The sequence below is a fragment of the Schistocerca cancellata genome, chromosome 2, assembly GCF_023864275.1.
Source record: "Schistocerca cancellata isolate TAMUIC-IGC-003103 chromosome 2, iqSchCanc2.1, whole genome shotgun sequence".
Taxonomy (NCBI): domain Eukaryota; kingdom Metazoa; phylum Arthropoda; class Insecta; order Orthoptera; family Acrididae; genus Schistocerca; species Schistocerca cancellata.
The window spans coordinates 697476732-697495705 of record NC_064627.1 but is presented as its reverse complement, the minus strand read 5'-3'; the positions used below and the strand labels follow the sequence as shown (position 1 = coordinate 697495705).

Genomic DNA, 18974 nt, shown 5'->3' with positions numbered 1-18974 from the left:
TGATGTTCTTATCTATTGATCTTATCTATTGACTCTCACATATGATCTATCTTCTACATAGGGCACATTGCCAGTTAGCTATATAAGGCAGCTTCCCTGTCTTGTAGTTTTTAACTTCATTTCCCTCTTACTTCTATGGTTTCAAAATTAATTGAACTTAGGCACGAGCTTCGTGGATTTATACATGAATTAATGCCTATTACATAGGACCTGCTTCCTATAAGTGGCATGTTGCTAGTTCAAGACATAATACAGATACCTGCCTTGTAATTTTAACTTTATGCCATTATTATCTTTATATCTTAAAATCCAGTCAGCTTTCTGGTCTGTAGTTCTTTTGTCAGGTCTGCAATGTGACTTGATCACATTGACATTTTTAACTATGTACTGTTATTATTTTGGTACTTATGAATACATGTTGTTGCATAGCTACAGCCAATGATGCTTTTCAATGCTTATTCACACCCTTTCATACTCTGATTGGTATGTTACCTCATAGGCAGTAACAAAGTTTATTCTACACTGTTAAATGAGCTTTGTCAAATGTTCACTTTTATGTCTAGAATTGACTCCTCATTATTTTTGCTCAAGTGTTGTACAGTTTTTTTTGTGTTTTACTTAATTGTACCAATATTATGAGAAGAAAAGCTGCTAGTTACCATATAGCGGAGGTTCTGAGTCACAGATAAGCACAACAGAAAAATTTTCACACTTAAAGCTTTCGGCCAATGGCCTTTGTCAACAATACACACACATACACACACCTATCTGCGTCTCAGCATCTCCACTATATGGTGAATAGCAAGTTTCCTTCTCATAAAATTGCTATTTAATTGTATCTAATTTTCTTAGGTTATGTTTCTTACATGTGGTACAGATCTGAAGATGGTTGCAGATAGCAACCTAAACTAGTTATTGAACTTTAATTGTGATAGGAAAATTGTGGTCTGGGCATTAAATTTTTTACTTTTAAAAAATTGTTTAATATACCACATTAAGACTGCCTTCTCACCCCAGTCCTCACCAGGTTTCACTGAATTTTGATTAAAATGGCTAAGAGAAGAAATGATTTGCTGTATGTTTGATAATCAATCCACAATGAATATGTTTGTTTTGTAGGTGACGGGAGCTGTATCAACTGAAACAAGTCTTTCCTGGTTGAAAAAGATCTGTGACACATACATAACATGTATACAAAAGGAAACTACAACATCCATTCTGAACTGGTTTTCATTGCACTTGCACAGCAGTAAGTGTGTTAAAATATGACACAAAGTTTGAAATTATTTTTGTTTTATGGAACACAATGGATACTCTTGGGTAAATATTTACAGCATTCTTTATGGAAAGCTCTATGAAAGCTGTATTCTGATACTGGCAGCACCTGTAGTAAACACTTTCTGATATTATTCATAAAACTGAAAAAATTATATAATTTATTCATGTTGATATTGGTATGCATCTTTCTGTTAAACTGGAAAAAATAATATAACTCATTCTTGTTGATATCAATATGCATCTTTCTACATAATGCTTAAGTAAACTATTGAAAAAAACCATGTATGCCAACTGAGAAAGGACTAAGTAAACATTATTTGAAATGAATTTCTAAAAATATTTAAAAATGGAAGTCACTTAAAAAAATTCAATAAACAAGTATATTGAGAAACTTCCTGGCAGGTTACAATTGTGTGCTAGATGAAGACTCGAACATAGGACCTTTGCGTTTCGCAGGCAAGTGATCTACTGACTGAGCTTTCATATCAGTGCACATACCACTGCAGAGTGAAAAATTCATTATGAAAACATCCCCCAGGCTGTGGCTAAGCCATTCCCCACAGTATACTTTCTTCCAGGAGTTTCAGTCCTATAAGTATTGCAGGAGGACTTTTGCGAAACTTGGAAGGTTGGATATTAGCTACTGGTGGAAGTAATGTTGTGAGGCTGGGTCATGAGTCATGCTTAGGTAACTCATTTGGTAGAGCACTTACTCATAAAGAGCAAAGGTCCCAAGTTTGAGTCACAGTCTGGTACACCATCTTAATCCTCCAAGAAGTTTCATCTCTGTGCACACTTCACTGCATAGTGAAAAATTCATTCTGGAAACTTTTCCCAGGTTGAAGGTAAGCCACTTTTCCACAGTATCCTTTCTTCCAGGTGTGCTAGTCCTGCAAGTTCTGCAGGGGAATTTCTATGAAGTGTGGAAGTTAAGAGATGAGCTATTGGTGGAAGTAAATTTGTGAGGATGAGTCACGAGTCATACTTGGGTAGTTTAGTCAATAGCACGCTTTCCTGTGGAAAGCAAAGGTCCAAGTTTGAGTTTCAGTCCAGCACACTATTTGAATCTGCCAGGAAGTTTCTTATCAGTGCACACTCCACTGCAGATCAAAAAATTAATTCTGGAAACATCCCACATGTTGTGGTCAAGCCATATTTCTACAATACCCTTTCTTCCAAGAATGCTAGTCCTGCAAGTTTAACAAGAGAACTGTGAAGCATGGAAGGTAAGATATGAGATACTAGCAGATGTAAAGCTATGAGGATGGGTCATGATTCATGTTTTGGTAGCTCTGTTGGTGAAGCACTTGCCCACAAAAGGCAAAGATGCTGAGTTTGAGTCTTGGTCTGGCACACTGTTTTAGTGTGTCAGGAAGTTTCATATCAGCACACACTCTGCTAAAAAGTGAAAAATTCATTCTAGAAACATCCTCAAGATGTAGGTGAGCAATTTTTCCACATTACCCTTTCTTCTAGGTGTATTGGTACTGCAAGTTTTGCAGGAGAACTTCTGTGAAGTGTGGAAGGTAAGAGATGAGGTACTGGTAGAAGTAAAGCTGAGAGGACAGGTCTTAGGTTGTGCTGGGATAGCTCAGTCAGTAGAGCACCCACCTGTGAAAAGCAGAGGTCCAGAGTTTGAGTCTCAGTCCTGCACATAGTTTGAATCTACCAGGAAGTTTCATGTCAGCAAATGTTCTGCTGCAGACCAAAAACAATCATTCTGGAAGTCTATTGCGGTATAAAATAAATAGGAAATGCAGGGAAGCTAAGGTGAAATGGTACAAGGAAAAATGTGAAGAAATTGAAAAAGAAATGGTTGTCAGAAGGACATATTCAGCACACAGAAAAATGATAACAACCTTCAGTTAAATTAAAGGCAGTAGTGTTAACATTAAGAGTGCAGGAGGAATTTTGCTGTTAAGTATAGAAGAGAGAACAGATATATGGAAAGAATACACTGAAGGCCTCTATTAGGGAAGAAGTGTGTGCAGGCATGATAAAAAGGAAAAAAATGAAAGTCAATTTGGAAGATATTGGGGATATAGTATTGCAATCAGAGTTTGAGAAAGCTTAAACAGACTTGTGACAAAATACAGAAGAAGATATTGATAACATGTGTTTGGAATTTGTAAAATCATTGGGGAAAATAACAACCAAATCACTATTCAAGTTGGTGAGTAGTTTCTGTGACTGCAAACATGCCATCAGTCTCAGAAAAATATCGTTTACACAGTTCTAAAGACAGCAAGGCCAGATAAGTGTGAGAATTACCCAACAATCGACTTAACAGTTCATGCATCCAAGTTCTATCGTGAATTATATACAGAATAATTCAAAGGAAAATTGAGGGTCTCTTAGGCAATGATCATTTTGGCTTTAGGGAAGTAAAGGCACCAAAAACATAGTTGTGATGTCATGCTTAATAATGGAAGCAAGACAAGAAAAATCAGGACATCTTCATAACATTTTTAGACCTATAAAAAGTGCTCAGGAATCTAAAATGGTGCAAGAAGTTGAAAATTATCAGGAAGTTTGGTGTAAGCTATGGCAAAAGACAGATAATATACAAAATGTGTAAGATCCAAGAAGGAGTAATAAGAATGGAAGAACAAGACGAAATGCTCAAATTAAAAAAGGGTGTAAGATAGGTGCTGTATGCCTCATTTCCCCTTTACTGTTCAGCCAGTACACTGAAGAGGTAATGATGGAAGTAAAAGATAGGTTCAGGAGTGGGATCAAAATTCAGAGTGAAATAATATCAATAATAGTGAGTACAGGATATGAACTGAAAGTAAACCAGACAAAGAAAAAAACAATGAGGAGTAGCAGAAATGATATTAGTGATAAAATTAACATAAAATTTGAGGACCACAAACTAGATAAAGTGAAGGAATATTACTATCTTGGAAGCAAAATAGCATATAGCATATGGAGCAGTGAGGACGTAAGAAGTAAACTTTTATAGACAAAGATGACATTTCTACCCAAAAAAAGTATTGTAGCTTTGAACATTGGTCTTAATTTGATGAAGAAATTTTGAGAATGTACATTTTGACCACAGCATTGTATAAAATTGAAACATGAACTCTGGGGGAACTGGAGAAGAGAAAATTGAAGCATTTTAAACATTGCACTGAAAATTATATGCACTGCTAAAATGTGAAATGATGAAGTGTTTCACAGGATCATTGGGAAATATTAACAAGAAGACAATACAGGATGATAAGACATGTTAAGTCATCAGGGAATTACTTTCGTGATACTAGATGGGTGCATCAAACCAGATGGCTGAAGATCCTCCCCTTCTCCCCCCAACCCCTGTCCCCAAGAAAATGAGGTTTACTTCTTATACAGTCAAGAAGCTTGCACAGGATAGAGTAGCATGGAGAGCTGAATCAAACCAGTCTTAGGACTGAAGACCACAATAACAACAACAGTCAAAAATAATGAAGACTGATTTATTTTTAAGAAACAACTGTGGGACAGAAGTGACATTAATTCTAACTCCTTAGATTGTAAGTAGATGTAGCTAGATGGAATGGGCTATAGTCAAGATGACATAAGTAGAGCTCTGATAGCTTAGCACTGTTGTGAGCTTTCAGCTGTGAAGCACTAATGGTTGTAGGTGGAAACATTAGCTGTCTATGGAGCTATGACAACACTAAGGTATTGTCATAGAGATGTTTACAAAATCGTCTTCCATTATTGGTTGAGGTAGCCTTGTAAAGCTGCCACATCCGTCCCACTATGACTGTCATGGATCAGCTTATACCAACTCAACTATAGTCTCCCACACAATTTTATTGTTTGGGTATCCCAGCAAAGTTTTTGGTCTATATTATAATAAAGCAGATGGATTCTTTCCTGCTGTTATGTTTATCTTGCTTCAATTCTCTCTCTCTCTCTCTCTCTCTCTCTCTCTCTCTCTCTCTCTCTCCCTCTCTCTCTCTCTCTCTTTCAGATGTCTTTGATATTATCACTTACAAGACATGTGCACAGTGCCAAAAATCATGAATATTAACTTGCGGCTTAGCCAACTTGACTTTATTATCCAGTCCATTCATTTAGTTAATCAGAATTGTTGGTGCAATTAGTTTACCTATGAACTGTGCTAATTGCAAAGTGCCAGAAACATAAAAATTACAAATGTTACAGAATTAAGATGATGTGACTTACCAAACGAAAGCAACATCTGTCCAATGGCCAGCTTCCCACGTCCGTCCACATCAAACCCACCAACAAGCAACAGTACCTCCATTATGACAGCTGCCACCCATTCCACATCAAACAGTCCCCTCCCTACAGCCTAGGTCTTCGTGGCAAATGAATCTGCTCCGGTCCGGAATCCCTGAACCATTACACCAACAACCTGAAAACTACCCTCCCGACCTGGTACAGAAGCAAATAACCAGAGCCACTTCCTCAACCCCTCAAACCCAGAACCTCCCACAGAAGAACCCCAAAAGTGCCCCACTTGTGACAGGATACTTTCCGGGACTGGATCAGACTCTGAATGTGGCTCTCCAGCAGGGATACGACTTCCACAAATCCTGCCCTGAAATGAGATCCATCCTTCATGAAATCCTCCCCACTTCACCAAGAGTGTCTTTCTGCCGTCCACCTAATCTTCGTAACCTCTTAGTTCATCCCTATGAAATCTTCAAACCACAATCCCTACCCTCTGGCTCCTACCCTTGTAACCACCTCCGGTATAAAACCTGTCCCATGCACCCTCCCACCACCACCTACTCCAGTCCTGTAACCCAGAAGGTGTACACGATCAAAGGCAGAGCCACGTGTGCAAGCACCCACGTGATTTACCAACTGACCTGCCTGCACTGTGAAGCTTTCTGTGTGGGAATGACCAGCAACAAACTGTCTATTCGTAGGAATGGACACAGGCAGACAGTGTTTGTTGGTAATGAGGATCACCCTGTGGCTAAACATGCCTTGGCGCACGGTCAGCACATCTTGGCACAGTGTTACACCGTCCAGGTTATCTGGATACTTCCCACTAACACCAACCTGTCAGAACTCTGGAGATGGGAACTTGCCCTTCAGTATATCCTCTCTTCTCGTTACCCACCAGGCCTCAACCTCCGGTAATTTCAAGTTGCCGCCACTCATACCTCACCTGTCATTCAACAACTTCTTTGCCTCTGTACTTCCACCTCGACTGACATCTCTGCCCAAACTCATTGCCTTTACAAATGTCTGCTTGTGTCTGTGTATGTGCAGATGAATATGTGTGGGCGCGACTGTATACCTGTCCTTATTTCCCCCTAAGGTAAGTCTCTCCGCTCCCGGAATTGGAATGACTCCTTACCATCTCCCTTAAAACCCACATCCTTTCGTCTTTCCCTCTCCTTCCCTCTTTCTTGATGAAGCAACGGTTGGTTGCGAAAGTTTGAATTTTGTGTGTGTGTTTGTTTGTGTGTCTATTAACCTGCCAGTGCTTTCGTTTGGTAAGTCACAGCATCTTTGTTTTTAGATATATTTTTCCCACGTGGAATGTTTCCCTCTATTATACATATAATAGGTCTATCAACCTGCCAGCGCTTTTGTTTGGTAAGTCTCATCATCTTTCTTTTTAGATATATATATATATGAATATAATAGAGGGAAACATTCCATGTGGGAAAAAGTATACTTTATTGGCCTTTATTGACCTTTACAAATGTCTGCTTGTGTCTGTGTTCGAAAGCATCATTGATGCGAGCTCACAGTTCTGGCACGTTTCTTGGTAGAGGAGGTTTAAACACTGAATCTTTCATGTAACCTCACAGAAAGAAATTGCATGGGGTTAAGTCGGGTGAGCGTGGAGGCCATGACATGAATTGCTGATCATGATCTCCACCATGACCGATCCATCGGTTTTCCAATCTCCTGTTTAAGAAATGCCGAACATCATGATGGAAGTGCGGTGGAGCACCATCCTGTTGACCGTCAGCTGTGGTACGTTTAGCTCCCTGCTTGCTTTATTCGTCGACTTCCGCAGGCTACGCATGAAACTTGTCCGCACGTGTTCAACCGTTTCCTTGCTCACCGCAGGCCGACCCGTTGATTTCCCCTTACAGAGGCATCCAGAAGCTTTAAACTGCGCATACCATCACCGAATGGAGTTAGCAGTTGGTGGATCTTTGTTGAACTTCATCCTGAAGTTTCGTTGCACTATTATGACTGACTGATGTGACTGCATTTCAAGCACGACATACACTTTCTCAGCTCCTGTCGCCATTTTGTCTCACTGCGCTCTCAAGGGCTCTGGCAGCAGAAACCTGAAGTGCGGCTTCAGCCGAACAAAACTTTATGAGTTTTTCTACGTATCTGTATTGTGTCGTGACCATATGTCAATGAATGGAGCTACAGTGAATTTTTGAAATCGCTTCAATCATTTGTAATAGCCCTGTATATATATATATATATATATATATATATATATATATATATATATAGAGAGAGAGAGAGAGAGAGAGAGAGAATATATATATATATATATATATATATATATATATATCCCATCATCTTTCTTTTTATATATATATATATAATCTCGAAGCATCCATGAACATGAACACATACCTGAATTATGACCTATGATGATGTAAATGGGAGTGCAAGTGGAGTGGTAGAATATCTCTGGACCTAGATGATGAACAAAAAAGAGATTCTTTGTTGTCATTTTGTAACTTAGTAATTTTATGTAATTTCCTTAAAGATTTTAATGTATGTTAATTTATTGGCGTTAATGAGATTTTGGAAGTGATAAAAATAATGAAAATAAAGTTATGGAACCTTTTAATCAATTGTGGTTTGTAGTACCCACAAGTGGTGATTCCAGCTATGGCACAAGATAAATCAATTAATAGCAAAATCAGTTCAGTTAATGGGGCAGGCTCTATAATAGTGGAATGCATATCAGGTGTGGGGGAACAACCAATGTTATGTTTGAGCAAGTCATGGACATTTCACCAATGGGCTGCATTGATCTTCTGCATTGCATAGTAAAATCATTGTGCCACTGTATACGCCACAGCAGCCAGAGCTTTGGTTCTGACTTGTCAAGCTCTCTTCCAAAGCCTACAGAATGGTGGATGATACCAGGTAGTTCATTATCACCCAGTGAGCATTGAACTCACAAACATTATCATTAATAGCAGACTTGGTGCACAATACCACCTCAGAAAGGAAATATCTATGCACATCGGAATCAATGTACTCCAACGAGTGCGCAAACCTTTAGACATTCACATTCAACAAGTGCGGCAAAGAGAAACAAGATTCCTGAAGACTTGTGGTAACGCCTCTTATCAATGGTTTGTGCAACTGAGGTTCCTAAAACTACATGTAGGCAAGTTTGGATGGAACAGTTACCTTTTGCGGTCAAGAGCGCAGAGGTTTTTGGCTCCTTCTTTTCACTTGGCTCACAGTAATCACAGCCCAATTTTATTACATGCTGGCACTCTCAGACACTAGAGGAGTTTGATTTATTGGACAGCAAAGTGTAGGGCATATAGATGCAGACGTTGATGATGAAGATCAACAACTATTGCTAAAGGAACAGGTGAATATACTACAATGCATCTTCGATGCTCTCCAGCAGTAGATCTACACAGTTTCAACCACTTCCTTTGGCACACAACCTGAAAGATGGTACAGAACTCAAGTTAAGATAGCCAACAGGGGAAACTGTGCTGGTACAACACACTTTGGGCAGCTGGCATGCTTATGCTTACCCAAACGGGTAACAGTGACCGGACTCAGGCACAGTCGGTCCCTCCACTGGACAGTGCCTAGACAATATGACATGTAACAATAGTGCTCCATTAAGCCATAATCACTTGATGCCTAGCACTGCTTGTGTATCTGTTTTGAGGTGGGCTAGCAAGGACTTTTCAATTCACAGACTCTCCACATCAGTCTGATTTTACATCAAAGACTGGTACAACAAACTCATATATTTACTTGATACAGGACCAGATGTCAGCCTCTTTCCAGCAGTGACAATTAATCATTTTTCCATACAATCATGGCTAATGGCAGCAAATGAATTGAAGATTCCTACATATGACAATGAAGAGGCAGCTGTAAGTTTTGGCTTTCATGGAAATTAAGATGGACTTTCCTGATTGCTGACATCATTGAACCCATTCTTCAAGCTTATTTCCTATACTGTTATCATATCATTGTATCTAAATGAGATGCTTCATTGTAGATGGTGAAATGATACATGTACATTTGAGGATTCCATGAAATTTTCAGTATCGATGACTATGACAACACAATTTGCGAATGGCACAATACTTTCCACGATATACCTACAATTTCAGGACCTCTGGTAGCTTACAAGGCACATCAGCTACCCCCTGATATACACGGCTATGATTGAAGCAATTTCATAAATTCACTGTAGCTCCATTCATTGACATATGGTCACGACACACTACAGATACGTAGAAAAACTCATAAAGTTTTGTTCGGCTGAAGCCGCACTTCAGATTTCTGCCGCCAGAGCGCTCAAGAGCGCAGTGAGACAAAATGGCGACAGGAGCCGAGAAAGCGTATGTCGTGCTTGAAATGCACTCACATCAGTCAGTCATAACAGTGCAACGACACTTCAGGACGAAGTTCAACGAAGATCCACCAACTGCTAACTCCATTCGGCAATGGTATGCACAGTTTAAAGCTTCTGGATGCCTCTGTAAGGGGAAATCAGTGGGTTGGCCTGCAGTGACAGAAGAAACGGTTGAACGCGTGCGGGCAAGTTTCACGCGTAGCCTGCGGAAGTCGACAAATAAAGCAAGCAGGGAGCTAAACGTACCACAGCCAACGGCTTGGAAAATCTTACAGAAAAGGCTAAAGCAGAAGCCTTACTGTTTACAATTGCTACAAGCCCTGACACCCGATGACAAAGTCAAACGCTTTGAATTTTCGGCGCGGTTGCAACAGCTCATGGAAGAGGATGCGTTCAGTGTGAAACTTGTTTTCAGTGATGAAGCAACATTTTTTCTTAATGGTGAAGTAAACAGACACAATGTGTGAATCTGGGCGGTAGAGAATCCTCACGCATTCGCGCAGCAAATTCGCAATTCACCAAAAGTTAACGTGTTTTGTGCAATCTCACAGTTTAAAGTTTACGGCCCCTTTTTCTTCTGCGAAAAAAACGTTACAGGACACGTGTATCTGGACATGCTGGAAAATTGGCTCATGCCACAACTGGAGACCGACAGCGCCAACTTCATCTTTCAACAGGATGGTGCTCCACCACACTTCCATCATGATGTTCGGCATTTCTTAAACAGGAGATTGGAAAACCGATGGATCGGTCGTGGTGGAGATCATGATCAGCAATTCATGTCATGGCCTCCACGCTCTCCCGACTTAACCCCATGCGATTTCTTTCTGTGGGGTTATGTGAAAGATTCAGTGTTTAAACCTCCTCTACCAAGAAATGTGCCAGAACTGCGAGCTTGCATCAACGATGCTTTCAAACTCATTGATGGGGACATGCTGCGCCGAGTGTGGGAGGAACTTGATCATCGGCTTGATGTCTGCCGAATCACTAAAGGGGCACATATCGAACATTTGTGAATGCCTAAAAAACTTTTTGAGTTTTTGTATGTGTGTGCAAAGTATTGTGAAAATATCTCAAATAATAAAGTTATTGTAGAGCTGTGAAATCGCTTCAATCATTTGTAATAACCCTGTATATGCAGCCACAAAGATGGAATGTAAGGAGTTAATTGCAAAGGGGGTTATCAGATGTTCTGACAGACCTTGGGCATCACCCCTCCACTTAGTAAGGAAGAAAAATGTGTCATGGCATTCTTGTGGAGATTATCATGCCCTGAATGCATGTACCATACCATTATCACTATCAAATTATGCATTTGCGTGATTTTATGGGCACAGTGGCAGACTTCAAGGTGTTCAGTGCTATTGATTTTCAATAGGCACATAATCTGATTCTGACAGCAGCAGAAGATGTGAAAAAGACTGCAGTTGTCACACCTTTTGGCCTGTTTGAATATGTGCAAACACAATTTGGACTCAATAACCCACGTAGACATGACAATGGTTCATCAGCGAGATCCTACATGGTTTGAATTTCTGTTTTGTATATCTGGACAATGTGTTAATTTTTTCTAGTTCTCTGTTCTGAGCATGAAAGCCACTTACAAATAATTTTTTGAAGAAATTATGAATATGGATTGCTGACAAACAAAGACAAATGTGTCCTTCATAAAGAGGCAGTGGATTTTTTAGGATGTTGAATAATCCCAGAGGTAACTGAGCCCTTGCGATCTGAAGTAGACTCATTGCAAGCAGTACTGCTTCTGGAAATATATGAACAGTTAAGCTGGTACTTGAAATGGTAAATTTTTATAGATGTCATCTGCCACAGGCAGCCGAGTCACAGGCACTGCTCAAAGAAATGCTTTCAAGTAGCAATTCATAGAGACAGTGAGCTATTGTATGGGCTACGGAGATATTAGCTGCATTTCACAAAGTTAAATCATCCTTGTGAGAAGCAGTACTTCTAGCTCATGCTGTACCTTTGGCACCTGTAACAGTGGCTGTCGATGGTAGTCAGACTGCTTTATAGGCAATGGTACAGCTGAAGATCAATGGATCATGGCAGCCACTCAGTTTTTTCTCTCGGAAGACAAATTTATAATGGGCTGTTAAGTGAGTTCTGTAACTAATAGTGGAATAATTAGAAAATGGTGAAAATATTGGTGCTATGTTATGAGAGAGCAGTTCATTGTGAAAGGTGATTCCCAAAGTCCACTAAAATGTTTTGAGAAAGTGAAATTTTCTAATTGCTATAATTAACTAAATACCAAGTTATTTAAATGAAAGTATGCATTGTTGGAAACAGAAAAATCAGAGCTGCAAAACTATGATACTGAATTTTGGAAATAATTAATTAAGATTGGAATACTTTCGAATTATGAAGTTTTTGGAAAAAGTAAAATGTTTGTTGAAAAGACTTAGGGATTTCAAATGAGCTATACCCATCTATTAACAAACAATTTGTAACTCATCAAAAATTTCATATTCACATGATTTGCCTGTATAGTAAATCATTAATATTTCTTTAGAGAGAAATGGTTGCAATTATGGTTCTGCATTGGCTGTAGAATATTCAGACTATATAGTACAACACAGGCACTGCACTACAGTACAGTCTTTAGAGAGAATATTTCCAGGTGAACTAACTGTATTCTTGTGAACAATAATTTCTGTCTGAATAAGAAATTGTATATTTTTTGTAACTATTGTATATGTATTATTATAAAAATAAAATGAAAAAAATAATAGTGACACCAAAAGTCCCACCTTGCTGGATTACACCCCCCCCCCCCCCCCCCAAATCAACCACATGCTATCACAAATTATTAAATACACTCAATTTTTTTAAAATGACCAATAACAATTACATACAGCATATATTTTTGCAAATCAAGTGGAGCAAAGCTAACCACATTTGAAAGCATAAGTCACAATTTCATATATGAATATATACACAAAATATGAAAGCAGTATGTACTTTTTGAATCTGTATATACCTATAAATAATTATTAATCTATTTTACAGTTTCACAGAACTTTCTTGGGACTATTGAATATGACCATTATATTTCAAAAAACATCATGAAGTTTTAACTTGAAAACTATAACTTTTACATTAGTTCTTGAAATATTGTCTCAAATCACACACATGTTCCTTCACAGCAAATAATATTCCTTAACACCATAGCTTCCAGACATTTACAAATAATATTTATTTCTTTACTTCTTTATTTGAAATTTGCTAACAGTTGAAGTGCATTTACCAGAAACTGGATACTACAAGACAGTGTCCCTACCAGATGCCCTAACCAACTCAACATTACACAATATCTCTCATTTTCTTCATAATTAACTTCATTATTACTTCATTATCCATTAAATGCTTCTTCACTGCATCATTATTAAAACTTTACCATCAAAAATAATTACAAAAATAGCTATAAAGCACAACACTCCATAGTAACAAATAAGAACAGCAACTGCTGACAAACCATAACTCCTCTTTACTCAAAAGATAATATACAAGTAAGTCAAAGCATTGTTTCCCCTCTAAGAAATATTTTTTTCTCTCTGTCCTGAAAGGATACACTGTGACACATTTTACTCAAATTTCACATACACTTATTTCACTTTAATTGACTTTGACAGTACCTCTGAATACTTATGCAACTGGCACTGAATTAATTATTTAAAACTTGTTTTTACTGCTGCTGCACAAATTTATAGTAGCTATTGCATATTTCTTTTTACTTTTCCAATTACAGTTTCTGGGATATGTCACATTCTTTAATCTTGTGGTTTACCGGTACCACAGATTTATATTTTCATCTAAAAGAGATTTATTTTTTTATGGGTAACTCCATTATTATTTGATCTACAAAAACAAAATTAAACATATTTCTCATTAATTTAACTGACATACCATTAACTTCCGACTTCTTAAAAGGCATTGCTAGTATTCATTGAAAAACAAAAAGGTCATTTACTTTTTATATTGATCTTGATTAAAATAGTAGAATTAATTTGCTTAAAATCTACAGATAAGATAGCAGAAGAAGAAAGTGAAGCAAAAAATGAAGAATGGAATCACCCAGCTGGAAAAGCAGTGACCACCAGATAGTGGACCTCCTGCTCACTTGTTCCTGTTGTTGTTGTTGTTGTTGTTGTTGTTGTTGTGGTGGTGGTGGTGGTCTTCAGTCCTGAGACTGGTTTTATGCAGCTCTTCATGCTACTCTATCCTGTGCAAGCTTCTCCATATCCCAGTACTTACTGCAACCTACATCCTTTTCAATCTGTTTAGTGTATTCATCTCTTGGTCTAACTCTATGATTTTTACTAAATTGATGATCCCTTGATGCCTCAGAATATGCCCTACCAACCGATCCTCTCTTCTAGTCAAGATGCACCACAAATTTCTCTTCTCTCCAATTCTATTCAATACCTCCTCATTAGTTATGTGATCTACCCATCTAATCTTCAGCATTCTTCTGTACCACTACATTATGAAAGCTTCTATTCTCTTCTTTTCTAAACTATTTTTCATCCATGTTTCACTTCCATACATGGCTACACTCCATACAAATACTTTCAGAAGCAACTTCTTCACACTTAAATCTATACTCGATGTCAACAAATTTCTCTTCTTCAGAAACGCTTTCCTTGCCATTGGCAGTCTACATTTTATATCCTCTCTACGTTGACCATCATCAGTTATTTTGCTCCCCAAATAGCAAAACACATTTACCACTTTAAGTGTCTCATTTCCTAATTTAATTCCTGCAGCATCACCCAATTTAATTCATCTATATCCATTATCCTCGTTTTGCTTTTGTTGATGTTCATCTTATATCCTCCTTTTAAGACACTGTCAATTCTGTTCAGCTGCTCTTCCAAATCCTTTGCTGTCTCTGACAGAATTACCATGTCATCAGCGAACCTCAAAGATTTTATTTCTTCTCCATGGATTTTAATTCTAACTCTGAATTTTTCTTTTGTTTCCTTTACTGCTTGCTCAATATACAGATTGAATAACATTGGGAATAGGCTACAACCCTGTCTCACTCCCTTCCCAACCACTGCTTCCCTTTCATGCCCCTCGACTCTTATATCTGCCATCTGGTTTCTGTACAAATTGTAAATAGCCTTTTGCTCCCTGTATTTTAGCCCTGCCACCTTCAGAATTTGAAAGCGAGTATTCCAGTCAACAGTGTCAAAAGCTTTCTCTAAGTCTACAAAAGCAAGAAACGTAGGTTTGCCTTTCCTAAATATATCTTCTAAGATAAGTCGTAGGGTCAGTATTGCCTCAAGTGTTCGAACATTTCTATGGAATCCAAACTGATCTTCCCCAAGGTCAGCTTCTACAAGTTTTTCCATTCGTCTGTAATGAATCTGTGTTAGTATTTTGCAGCCATGGCTTATTAAACTGATAGTTTGATAATTTTCAAATTTGTCAACACCTGCTTTCATTGCCATTGGAATTATTATATTCTTCTTGAAGTCTGATGGTATTTCGCCTGTCTCATACATCTTGCTCACCAGATGGTAGAGTTGTGTTAGGCCTGGCTCTCCCAAGGCTGTCAGTAGTTCTAGTGGAAAGTTGTCTACTCCCGGGGCCTTGTTTCGACTTAGTTCTTTCAGTGCTCCATCAAACTCTTCACGCAGTATCATATCTCCTATTCCATCTTCATCTACATTCCCTTCCATTTCTATAATATTGTCCTCAAGAACATTGCCCATATATAGACCTTCTATATACTCCTTCCAACTTTCTGCTTTCCCTTCTTTGCTTAGAACTGGGTTTCCATATGAGCTCTTGATATTCATACAAGTGGTTCTCTTTTCTCGAAATGTCTCTTTAATTTTCCTGTAGGCAGTATCTATCTTACCCCTAGTGATATGCGCCTCTACATCCTTAAATTTGTCCTCTAGCCATCCCTGCTTAGCCATTTTGCACTTCCTGTCGATCTCATTTTTGAGACATTTGTATTCCTTTTTGCCCACTTCATTTACTGCATTTTTATATTTTCTCCTTTCATCAATTAAATTCAATATCTCTTCTGTTACCCAAGGATTACTATTAGCCCCCATCTTTTTACCTTCCCTCTGCTATCTTTATTATTTCATCTCTCAAAGCTACCCATTCTTCTTCTACTGTATTTCTTTCCCCCATTCTTGTCAATCATTCCCTAATGCTCTCCCTGAAGCTTTCTACAACCTCTGGTTCTTTCAGTTTATCCAGGTCCCATCTCCTCAAATTCCCACCTTTTTGCAGTTTCTTCAGTTTTAATCTACAGTTCATAACCAATAGATTGTGGTCAGAGTCCACATCTGCCCCTGGAAATGTCTTACAATTTAAAACCTGGTTCCTGAATCTCTGTCGTACCATTATATAATCTATCAGAGATCTTCCAGTATCTCCAGGCTTCTTCCATGTATACAGCCTCCTTTTATGATTCTTGAACCAAGTGTTAACTATGATTAAGTTATGCACTGTGCAGAATTCTACCAGGTGGCTTCCTCTTTCATTTCTTAACCCCATTCTATATTCACCTACTATGTTTCCTTCTCTTCCTTTCCCTACTATCGAATTCCAGTCACCCATGACTATTAAATTTTCATATCCCTTCACTATCTGAATAATTTCTTTTATCTCACCATACATTTCATCAATATCTTCATCATCTGTGGAGCTAGTTGACATATAAACTTGTACTATTGTGGTAGGCGTAGACTTTGTTCCTGCTGCCACCAAACTTCACTAATTCCTACTATATCTAACTTTAACCTATCCATTTCCCTTCTTAAATTTTCTAACCTACCTGTCTGATTAAGGGATCTGACATTCCATGCTCCGAACCGTAGAAACACCAGTTTTCTTTCTCCTGATAACAACATCCTCCTGAGTAGTCCCCACCCAGGGATCCGAATGGGGGACTATTTTACCTCCGGAATATTTTATCCAAGAGGACGCCATCATCATTAACTATATAGTAAAGCTGTATGCCCTCAGGAAAAATTACAGCTGTAGTTTCCCCTTGCTTTCAGCCATTCGCAGTACCAGCTTAGCAAGGCCATTTTGGTTAGTGTTACAGGACCAGATCAGTCAATCATCCAGACTGATGCCCCTGCAACTACTGAAAAGGCTGCTGCCCCTCTTCAGGAACCACATGTTTGTCTGTCCTCTCAACAGATACCCCTCCATTGTGGTTGCACCTATGGTACGGCTATCTGTATCGCTGAGGCATGCAAGCCTCCCCACCAACGGCAAGGTCCATGGTTCATCGGGGGAGCCTCAAAATTCATCTGACTCTCTGCTTCCCAGCCTAGTCTCCATGCATTGGGTGAAATCCTCCTTTTACTATCTAAATCAGTTACAAGTACAATAAAGCTGCCATCAATTTCTTCTAACATTTCTAAATACACAAACATCATTCCATTACATAATACATATGCTTTGAAAGCTAGTTTCTGCCTGCTATTTACTTGGCCACTTCAAATATTTTGAATACAATTACATCTAGGAATTTAATAATACTAACATTTACATTTCCAACCTGTATATTTCCAATATGCATACAGTTCATCTCAACTTTATTTTCCTTTTGTTCAACAGGCTGTAATTCATTTACCTCACTGTCCATTACAAAAGTTTTACATTCTTCAACCTGACATTCTGTCATAGTGGCATTAACTTTATCAACACTTGCATTTTCCTCACCAACTTCCATATTCTTTACATAATCACTATCTACTTGGTGTGTTTGGGAAACTAATTCATTCTCATCATTGTCAAAAAGATTTGCACTACCTCTGTTAACTTAGCCTGACAAGAATTGGCAACAACTTCCAGCTGCTCATTACAGCTGTTTTAAATTTCCTTCCCACTATGAAGTTACCTGTTTCAACTCTGCATTTTCTTTTGTATTTTCTAATTTACTATCCAAGCAAAATTTCATAGAGTCAGTATTACTCTTTAGATCACAGTTAATCTCTTCCATTTTATAATACAGTTCACTTACAGGGAATCTGTATTGTAGTTTCAGTGCACATATTTCTTATTGAGCTCCAGTTTCAAATCATTAATATCACTGCTCAAGTCCAATTTTAAGTTACTAATGTCATTGCTAGATTGGTCCAGTTTTTTTATTTCTTTCACAACCATTTTTGTCCAGTTGTGTATTTACTTCACTGCTAGTTTTCTGGTTGATTTCTTTTACTTCTGGCTTTTAACTACCAATCTCACTTTAAATCCCAGTACTCTTTTGCAACATCTTGATTACAGTATTTGTATTGTACCTATTGATTACTTTAACATTACCTAGCTGTTTCCCTTTCTACTTGATCATTTTTCATTTTGTCATAAAAAATTAAACTAGAGACTGTGAAGGTTCTGTAACAAGCTAGGGTGTGACTTCCTAAATGGGTCAGATGTGAGCTACATATCAGAGGCAACTATCCAGGTAGCTGTGAGATTTTTTTGGAAAATTTAAGCATTTACCAACAGGATAGGTTAATGGGAAATGGAGATGATGTATTTGTCATAGTACACAAGAAACTCAAATTCACTGATGTAGAAACTGAAACTGCATGTGAGATTGTATGGGCAAGATTCAGTATCAAAGATGGACATAAAATTATAACTGGATCCTTCTATCAACCACTAGAGTCACCTCCAAATGGAACTGAAAACTTTATAGAAAACTCAGTTTACTGTACATAAGTTCCCAAATCATACTATAATCATCAGAGAGGACTTTAATCATCCAACAGTCACCCGGGAAAATTTCAGTTTTGCTAATGGTAGGCTAGACAAGACTTTCTGTGAAAAGTTGCTAAATGCCTTCTCTGACAACTACCTTGAACAGATAGTTTTTAACCCCACTCATGATGGAGGTATATTAGATCTATGGTAACAGAGAGCCCTGACCTCTTTGAGGATGTCCACATCAAAACCAGTATCAGTGACTATGAGACAGTTATAGTAAAAATGAATACCAAAGTACAAAGGGCAACTCAAACAAGTAGTAAGATCTATATGTCCGATGAACTAGACAGAGAACCCGTACTGTTATATCTCTGGTAGTAACTTCAAACTTTTTGCTCAGGATGGGAGCTTGTAG

At 38.2% G+C, this 18974-nt stretch overlaps 1 protein-coding gene across 1 annotated transcript in view; it reads left to right on the top strand.

The window, feature by feature from the left end:
• Positions 1–18974, top strand: part of LOC126162473 (ATP-binding cassette sub-family C member 12-like) — a 516794-nt gene that overhangs the window by 364083 nt on the left and 133737 nt on the right. The window contains exon 21 of the mRNA XM_049919007.1: positions 1120–1249. Coding sequence (XP_049774964.1) covers positions 1120–1249 — 130 coding nt within the window. The remainder of the gene's footprint in view (positions 1–1119; positions 1250–18974) is intronic.